Source organism: Mustela nigripes, chromosome 2 (genome assembly GCF_022355385.1).
Source record: "Mustela nigripes isolate SB6536 chromosome 2, MUSNIG.SB6536, whole genome shotgun sequence".
Lineage (NCBI taxonomy): Eukaryota > Metazoa > Chordata > Mammalia > Carnivora > Mustelidae > Mustela > Mustela nigripes.
In genome coordinates, this window is record NC_081558.1 from 54,771,283 (window position 1) to 54,780,896 (window position 9,614).

The 9,614-nt window shown below is 51.1% G+C and overlaps 1 protein-coding gene across 3 annotated transcripts; it reads left to right on the plus strand.

The window, feature by feature from the left end:
- Positions 1–4,779: 4,779 nt before the first annotated feature.
- TRH (thyrotropin releasing hormone) lies at positions 4,780–8,109 on the plus strand. 3 transcript variants are annotated; one of them, XM_059387921.1, is made up of 3 exons: positions 4,780–5,054; positions 6,044–6,265; positions 6,941–8,109. In XM_059387921.1, exons 2-3 carry the CDS (start codon positions 6,052–6,054, stop codon positions 7,453–7,455), a joined length of 729 nt encoding a protein of 242 aa, XP_059243904.1. In that variant the 5' UTR covers positions 4,780–5,054; positions 6,044–6,051; the 3' UTR covers positions 7,456–8,109. The 3 variants fall into 3 exon arrangements, with proteins under 3 accessions (XP_059243904.1, XP_059243903.1, XP_059243902.1); XM_059387920.1 differs by lacking the exon at positions 4,780–5,054 and adding an exon at positions 5,764–5,843; XM_059387919.1 differs by lacking the exon at positions 4,780–5,054 and adding an exon at positions 5,857–5,946.
- The last annotated feature ends 1,505 nt before the right edge of the window (positions 8,110–9,614 follow it).

Consider the following 9,614-nt stretch of genomic DNA (forward strand, 5'->3'; position numbering starts at 1 on the left):
AAGGAGGAGGGAACAAACAGGATGAGAGAGGCAGGAGAGTTGCACAAAGCAGCAAGAGTTTCTTGGAGGTTCCTCACTGGCTTGGCTGCTTCCTTCTCGCCCCCTCTGTATGCTCATAACTCAACAAGCAGCCAAACCAGTAGTGAGAGAATAAATCAGGTCACAACTCTCCCCTGTTTTAAACTTCGTATTTTCCCACTGCCTTGAGAATAAATTCCAATCTCCTTACTCTCCACAGCCAAGAGAGTCCCATGAGATCTCACTGTTTCCCACCTTTTTCTTATCTTGTACATCTTCCATCCCTATCTGCACCCATCCTGTGTCCCGGGCCTAGAACCATGCTTAACAATTATGCATATACTGGAACAATTTTTAGAATAAGGAAATAAATCGGTGATAGAAAGGAGAACTGAAAATTTTCCAGTGGATTCTTCATCAAGGAATTGTTGCTCAATTGGATAAAAAATCTCCAGTGGAAAGGGGAAGGGGAAATCTGGTTCAGAAAGATTTCTGGGATGAGTTTCTATGGAGAAAAACAGATATGAAACGGATTTTTCTTTCTGGAATTTTATGATCTTGGGGAAAAGAAGACCTTCACTATTTTGACAACAGAAGAAGAATAGGAAAAAAAATTAAGTATATAAAGGTACCACCTTCTGTAATTAAAAAGCCACCATATCATAGATTCTCAAAACTACACATGTGATAAAACTGCATAGAACTAAGTGCACACACACACACACACACACAAATGCCAACAAGTAAAACCAAGAAATCTGAATAAGATCAGTGGCTTGTATCAAAGTCAATATCCTGGTTGTGATCTTGCACTATAGTTTACAACATGTAACCATGAAGAGAAGCTGGGTCAAGGGTACCCACAACCTCTTTGTATTATTTCTTAGAACCACATATGAATCTATAATTACCTGGATATAAAGAGTTTAATTTTAAAAACCACCGTGAAAAAAATTAAAATATAATTTCAGTGGGACTACCTCGAGCCCTTCTGCAGCTCAGGGTTGAAAAAGACCCTAAAATATCCTGGAGACATCTCTGAACAGGGAGCAGAGAGACTTTGAGAGAGAGACAGGGGAAATCAGGGAAGGCAGAATATTTTATTAGAATTATAATTAGAACCCACCCTGAGACTTCCTGCAGGAAGGGGTGTGTGTGTGTGTGTCTTAGGGTGGGGATGGGCAAACAGGCATTGGGAGTTACAAATTAGTGTACAAACTCCCCGTTAAATTATCCCATTATTCATTTTCAAAAGCATAGCTATATTAATCTGATAAGCAAATACAGTCTTGAGAATGAAGCACATTTGTATTATCAGAGGAAAATATGTGCGACACAATGACTTAGCTCCATGAGAGACCAGAGCAGGATCCTGCCTTGTTCTGCTTGGATCCCTGTTTTAAAATGTAGGTTTTATTATTATTCAGGTATGGTGAGACCCGTAGATTAGGATACCGCTGGCATTGAAGAGTTAGCTATTACTTACAGTTCCTAAAAGGAAGGGCAAACCACCTCAGACAAAGATGCACAGGGAAGCACCAGGATTCACTAGGAGGCAGAAGAAGCAGGGAGCAGGGGGGGAATCTAGGCAAGTGGCTTTGCTGTGGTTTCTGCCTGAAGGAGGAGGAACAGTGGAATGAGGAGGCAGGGTAAGCAGGTTTAGGATTGGCTGATTTGAATAATTTCAGGGGCTCTGGGGCTTGGGGACTGTCCCTAGCTGTCTGGTACCTGGCTTTGGGTGATAAGGGCAAGGGTACAGTATCCCAGAGTGTTGTGGGGAAGTGGGCTCCGGACTGGTTAGTTTGCATATGAAAGGTGAGTCCTTTACGAGCTCTAAGAATTGGCTAATCCTGGGAGAGGCAGCCTCTCCAGAGTCAGCCAGACCCCCTCTGCCCCCGCCCCTCCGCCCTGGCTCAAAACATTAGAAACACAGGCAATACAGTGCCCAAGGTCTAGAACAGGTCCTGGTACTTTCTAGGGGCTCAGTGAATATTTGCCGAGGGAAGGAAGGTAGAGAGGGAAGATGGGAGAGAGAGAGAGAGAGCCTTACATGCCTGTACCATCCTCTCTGGTCCCTTGGGCAATGTGAGAACTCTCTTCTCCCCTCCCTAGCCCTCTAGGCATTGTCCTCCAGAACAGGCAACTCAAATCCCTGATTACAGAAATGCATCCAATGGGCTCACCAGGGGGCGATGTTCCAGCCAACTCGCCCACCAGGCAGCTTTTCTTTTCTTTTTCTTCTGTTTTCTTTTTTTAAGATGTTATTTATTTGACAGAGAGAGTACATAAGGTACATAAGGACGAAAGGGAGTAGCAGACACCCTGCTGAGCAGGGAGCCCATTGGGCTCTATTCCAGGACCCCATGATCATGACCTGAGCAGGAGGCACTTAACCAACTGAGGCCCCCGATCCCCCGTCCCCGTAGCTTTTCTATCCTTCCACGCTCACCACTCCTTTCCATCCCAGACTCAGAGGAGATTTCATTGTTACTTCGTTGGTGCTGTTTGTTGGTTTGTAGATGGGTAATTCTGCAAAGCGAGAACATTCAAATGCACTAAGGACTGAGAATGAACAGCAAGCTCCCCCCACCCCCCACTGGCCTCCCCTTCCTGAGCTCCCCAGTTCCCTGCCTTCACTGTCCTCCCGCATCCCTCTGGAGAGGTCTCTGCTGAAGGCTATAACCATCCATCCCTCCTGCATGTACAGGATACACACATCATTCTCTGCTCGGCTCCTTTCACCTAACAGTGTCTTGGAACTTACTCCACATCCATACATAGGGAATGGCCTCATGCTTCAAAGCCAGAACAGTACCCATAGTTTTGGGTGGGCCCTAATTGATTTAAGAAGATCCCTCATGGGGTGCCTGGGTGGCTCAGCAGGTTAAAGCCTCTGCCTTCGGCTCAGGTCATGATCCCAGGGTCCTGGGATCGAACCCCACATTGGGCTCTCTGCTCACCAGGGAGCCTGCTTCCTTCTCTCTCTCTTTCTGCCTGCCTCTCTGCCTACTTGTGATCTCTGTCTGTCAAATAAATAAATAAAATCCTTTAAAAAAAAGAAGAAGAAGAAGAAGAAGACCCCTCATGACAGACAGACAGACAGACATCCAGGCTGTTTGCAATTCTGGCTTCTACAAACCCTGCAGCACCAGATACCCTGTGTGTACATGTCTGCAGGACGTCTTGCAGAAGTTATGCATGTGTTAAATTTTTAGGTTGCCCTCCCCAGAGAGTCTATCAATTTACGCCTTCTCTTTACATAGGAAAGAAAACAGGTCTGACTGTCTGTCTGATTCAATGCCTAGTTAGGACAGCAATTCTTCAAATCCTGGAGTCTAGCTGGGAGATCAAGCCTGGGGTTTCAGGTCTGCAATCTACCCAGCCAACTTTCTGCCCCCCTCCCTGCCACCTGGGGTGGGGGTGGGGGGGACTGGAAGTCAGGAAGCAGATCAGGTCAACTCTATCAGGTCATTATCTGTCTCTATTAGCTTCCTCATCTAAGAGTGGGGAGAGGGCTCTAGTTGGTGATCTGAACTTTCCCTTCTACTTCTAACTTTCAAAGTCTTTCTGCCTCCCCAAGCCTCTATGAAGTGGGACTGATAGTCTCTACCTTGTTTATCTTGCCAGGTGATATGAAGATCCAGTGATATGGTACAAAGGAGTGATAATTAAACAATTTTGGCATCCCTTGCTAGAACAAGGCCTGGGACATTCAGCAGGTGCTCAGCTAAAATGAGAGGTTGAAGAAATACTGCATGGGGAAGCCTGCTAATGTTGAGATCGTCCAGAAGTAGGAGATGCCTTCACTGATGTTGTTCCCTCTGCCTAAAATGAGGCTCCCTCGAAGCGGGCCTGGCTAACTTCTGTGTCTCCAGGACTTACCAAGGGGCCTGGCACACCGTGGGTGCCCCTTAAATGTTTCAGGGTGGAGGCTGTGCTCAGGACTAGATGTGGCTGTGTTCTCTTCCAGTGTGATCCTGGAGAGTGATAATCAGGACAAGCCCCTTGTCACCTACTTTTCTCCTCCCTGCATCTCCTTTCCTCTGCCTGGATGGGGTATGCCCCAATAGACTTCTGGTCCAAGGGCCACAAAATCCAGTGTTCCACCTTGGTGAATGAGGTAAGCACGCTCAGCTCCAGCTGGCTGTTGTCAGGAGAAAATGCAGATCCACTCTTTTTCAAGAGATTTTCAAGAGAAGCCATACAAACAAATTTTTCTTGAGTTCCCTTGGTGTTTAAATGTTAAGTTATTCAGGTATTTTTGTTTTTTGTTTCCAAATCCCTGTGGGAGTCAAACCATCTGTGACTTAGTGATGACCCCAGGCTACCAGTTTGGGAATTCTGAAAACTGTCCCTCTCTCCCACTGTACAGATGAGAAAATTGAGGCCAAGGGAGCAGAGCATCTGCTGGAGGTGACATGGTCAGGATGAGAACCCAGGTCCCATTTGTCCCCTACTTTCTTCCTCTGTCCCTTCCCCCCTTCTCTTTCTCCTTCTCTCTCTTTTTCTCGGCTCTGTTTCTGGGTACCTCTTTCAGTCTTTGTCTCTATCTCCTATTCTCTCCTGTGTATCTCTTTTCAACTGTGTGATTCTCTCAGTATCTCTGCGCCTCTCTCTGTCCCCTCCAGGACTGCTCTCCTCGACAACAAACCTTCGGAACTGGGTGCAGAGGCGACCCGTCATCATCACTGCCCCCCACTCCCCAGCCCCCAGCCTCGGGCAAGCGCCTAGCCGCTCCCGCAGCTCTCGCCGCCCCCGCCCCAGATTTCCGGTGGAGCTGGCAGGCGGCAGGCGGGGTACCCACGGGGCCCGCTGCCGTCAGCGCCCCTTCCTAGCGGCCGCGACCCCTCCCCGCTGACCTCACCGACGCCGCCGCCCCGCGCGGATATAAGCAGCGGCCCCGCGGAGAAGCGGGCAGCCGACGCCTGGGTCCTGCCAGCGCTCCCGGCCTCCTGCCCCGCCGACTTTGGACTCCGAAACTCCGAACTCGGAACCCCAGCATCCCGGACCCGTCCCGCGGAGCTGTCGCCCGGCAGGTAACCACCTCCGTCCCCTCTCCCCACGCAGGAGGCTTCCGGGAGCACTGGGAGTGGGCCCTCTCTGCCCGTTGCCGGGGGACCCCGGGAGAAGCCATGGCTTCTGTCCCCCGAGCGCCTCCCGGAGCGTGGCGTCCGCACCCCCGGTGCTTCCACGGCGCGGGCCGGGAAATTGACCGGGCACACTGGTGGCGTTCGCTCCTGCTCACCCCCGTCCCGGCGGCTGGAGCTGCTCGGTGCTGGGCGTCAGTAGGGTGGAAAGTTCTCCATCCCACCCCAGCCTGGATGGCCGCTGTAGGTCCGCGCCGGGACGTAGGGGTTGAACTGGGCAGTCAGGGCATCCGGCGTCAGAGCCTGAGAGTTAGAATCCGAATCCAGGTGTTAGAAGCAGATTTTTCGCGTTGGACTCGAATCTTAGCTTTCGAGTTTCAGTCTCACCTTAGAAACATTTTTTATCGTTGAAACTGGGGATTTTAGAGTTAGAACTGGTGTCTTAGCGTGGCCATAGAATCTGACATTAGAAATGGAATTTGGAATAGGAACGTTGACACTGGAATTAGAGACACTGGAAAGGAGCGCTAGACCAAGAATGTGGCGCGGGGAAGGGTCTTAAGCCTGCGATGCGGCTTTGTGGCCGTCGGGCGGGGCTCTCTAGGTGGTTACACGCCTGGCAAGCCAGCCCTGCGCTCAGCGACACTGAGGAGTGGCGGTGACGATGGAGTTCCCACGGCTTCCACGCTCGCGCAGCAGAACTGGGCGCGTGACCAGTCGCTCCAAGCTTCTCCATGGGTGAGGACACCCAAAGCTGCAGGGCCACCTGCCACCATGGTGCCACCCTATGGTGGCAGGTGGCCTTGCCCGCGGGAGGATGTATGAATGTTTTGTGACCCAGGTTGGGGACCCGCTGGGACAGGAAAGTTGGGAAGATGGTGCGGACTGGGAGAGGGGTGCGGGGCGCTTATGCTTTCTCTCTGTCCTCCCAATTCCAGACGCCGCGATGCCCGGCGCTTGGTTGCTGCTCGCCGTGGCGCTGACCCTGACCGTTGCTGGTTTTCCGGGAGGTCGCGCACAGCCGGAGGTGGCCCAGCAGGAGGCAGCGATGGCCGCCGAGCATGCGGGTGTGGACGACCTCCTGCGCCAAGCAGAGCGCCTCTTACTCCTCCGCGAAGATGTCCAGCGGCTGCGAGGAAACCAGGACGATCGCGAATCTGGTGAGGGCCGGGCGTGTGTCCCTCCGATCAGAGACCCTGAAGAGGGCTGGAGGAAACCACGATGCAGAGATGGGGAGAGACTTGGTCATCCAAACTCTTGCCTTTCTGAGCTTAGAAACTGTTGACCATAACCTTAGCAGGATCACGAGTTGACCCTTTTCCTGAGATCAGATTTCTCTTCCGTGTCGGTCCTGGAATATTTCACAGAGAGCCGACTTTCAGTGGGGAAGATTCTGTGCAGGGGAGAGAGAAAAAGTCTCTGTATGTGACAGTTTTAATTACTGCTTACTAGGTGCATATATGCCAGGCACTGTTCTCAGGTGGTCAAACACCTTATCACACTATTTGATCTTCCTAGCAAGCTCTTAGATCCATACTATTATTACCCCTCATTTTGCAAGAAGAAAACTGAGGTTCCGAGAAGTTAAGGGAGTTGCTTATGGTCACACAGCCAGGGAGTGGCAGAACTTGGACAGGAGCCAGAGGTCGTGCCTTTGACCATCTGTGCATGTGCGTGCGTGCGTGCCTGTGTGTGTGTGTCTGCGATTTCTGAGGGGCTGTACAAGGCCGTGACTCTGGATGAGTGCTGCAGGGAAACTGCCTTAACTAGGAGAGAGACTGGAGGGGGGCTGCTCAGGGGCAGAAGGTCCCTCACTGGTCTCTTTCCTTCCCCAGAGTCTCAGATCATTCAACCCGACTGGCTCTCCAAGCGTCAGCATCCAGGCAAAAGGGAGGGGGATGCAGAAGAGGGGGTTGAAGAGGAGGAGGAAGAAGGTGGGGCTGTGGGCCCCCACAAACGGCAGCACCCTGGCCGGCGGGAGGATGTGGCTGCCTGGTCCGATGTCACCCAGCAAAAGCGGCAGCATCCTGGCCGGCACCCCTCCTGGCTGGGTTACACTTTCACCAAGAGGCAGCACCCAGGCAGACGGCTGGTGGATTCCAAGGCCCAGAGGAGCTGGGAGGCAGAGGAGGAGGAAGAGGAGGAGGAGGAGGGCGAGCCCATCCCTGAGAAACGCCAGCATCCCGGCAAGAGGGCTCTGGGAGGCCCTTGTGGGCCTGGGGGAGACTGTGGTCAAGCCAGCCTCCTGCTGGGGCTCCTAGATGACCTGAGCAGGGGTCGGGGGGCTGAGGAGAAGCGGCAGCATCCTGGGCGGCGGGCAGCCTGGGCCAGGGAGCCACTTGAGGAGTGAATCCAGTTTCCTATAAAGTTTAGAGTCTAAGAATGTCTTAAGCCCTTGTGGCCCTATCCCCTTGTAACCCCCTCTTTCCCTCCCCACCTTAGATCCCTGACCATACACCTGGGCCTCCCCCCACCCCATATACAACACCCAACTACCTGGCCTTGTCCTCCCGCCCCCTTCAGGGACATGAGAAAGCAGGCCTCTGAGTTTAAACTCCATATTACCCCAACTTTCCACTGTAGGCTAGGGGTCAGATCCCAGAGTCCCTCTCCTCGCACTCCCTCTGGCTGCTCCCCTTCCTTAACTCTGGCTAAAATGATCCTTTTGTGTCCTCCAAGGGACCCCCAGAGAGAACCAGGGTGACTCTGGATCTAGCAGACATTGAGGTCAGGGTGGGATTGAAGTTGTGATGTCCAAATCCAGTTTTTACCCTCACCTTCTTGGGCATCCTTTTGTGGGTGGGCAGAGCCCTGCCCCAGGGCTGTGCTCTGCTTGGGGAAGCACTGTGAGGAGGGGCATCCTGTGTGGTGCTCTGTGGAGGGTGTGAAAATAAATCTGTGCGGGCATATGGAAACCATCCTGAAAGCTGACTAGTATATAACCCCCTAGCGTCTTCCCCTGTCCATGATAATCATCCGAATGATAATAAACCATGCATCTATATAATCTTGGAAACTCTGTGGTTGTAGTTTTGTCTCAGTTGGTGTGGGTTTCTTTCTCTTTTTTTAAAAAAGATTTTATTTATTTATTTGACACAGAGAGAGAACAAGTAGGCAGAGCGGCAGGCAGAGGAAGAGAGAGAAGCAGGGTCCCTGCTGAGCAGAGAGCCCAATGCGGGCCTCGATCCCAGGACACTGGGATCATGACCCGAGCCAAAGGCAACTGCTTAACTGACTGAGCCACCCAGGCGTCCCTGGGACTTCTCTCTCTCTCTCTTTTTAAAAATATTTTATTTATTCACTTGACAGAGATCACAAGCAGGCAGAGAGAGGCAGGCAGAGAGAGAGAAGGGGAAGCAGACTCCCCGCTGAGTAGAGAGCCCGATTCGGGGCTCGATCCCAAGACCCTGAGATCATGACCTGAGCTGAAGGCAGAGGCTTAACCCACTGAGCCACCCAAGGTTCCCCTGGGGTTTATCTTTTTTATTTATTTATTTATTTATTTATTTATTTATTTTTAATTTATTTATTTGACAGACAGAGATCAGAAGTAGGCAGAGAGGCAGGCAGAGAGGGAGGGGGAGGCAGGCTCCCTGCTGAGCAGAGAGCCTGATGTGGGGCTGGATCCCAGGACTCTGGGATCATGACCTGGGCCGAAGGCAGAGGCTTAACCCACTGAGCCACCCAGGCGCCCCGAGGGAGTTTATCTTTTTAACACTGAGTGGGACGGGATTAGAACCCCTAAGTTCTATTGAGAAAGGGCATCAGGGACTCTGGATTTGTAATCTTCGTGGTTCAATGGCAGGAATCAGCAACTGTGTCATCCAGCAGCCACAATGAGAACAAAGGACCAGCCTGTAGTTGGGGACTCAAACCAGCGGCCTTCTGGGCCTGGGGAGGGAGGGAAGACAGGTGTAGGACAAGAGGGAGTGGTGGGGACTGGGGCAAAATGAAGAAACCAGCTAAGTGAAAACACCTAAATCCAAAAACTTCACCATTGTGTGAATCAAATAATATTAACAACAATACATACACAACACTTATTATGTGTCTGGCACTGTCCTGAGCACTTTACATATAACCTTTTTATTATTTTTTTAAGATGTTTTTTTTCTTTTAAGTAATCTCTACACCCAACATGGGGCTCAAACTAACAATTCTGAGACCAAGAGTCACAAGCTCCACCAACTCTATATTAATTCTTTTAATCCTCACAACAGTCCGTCTAGGTATTATTATTATTATGCCCATTTCCCTAATAAGGAAACCAAGGTATAGAAAGGTTAACTAACTTGTCTGTGGCTAAATTTGGCCCACTCACTGCCAGTTTGCAATCTCTGATTTAGACTGAACTTCCAAATTTCCTCAGACTCTGAATTAAGCCATCATTTGTTTGGTGGCTGGATGAACTATTTGGGTTTTCTACAGAATGCTCCTGGCCACCTTCTTGGGCAGTGGAAGGAGGGAACTCAAAGGGTGTCTGAGCCCCAGCTCCTCTCCTTGGGGTGC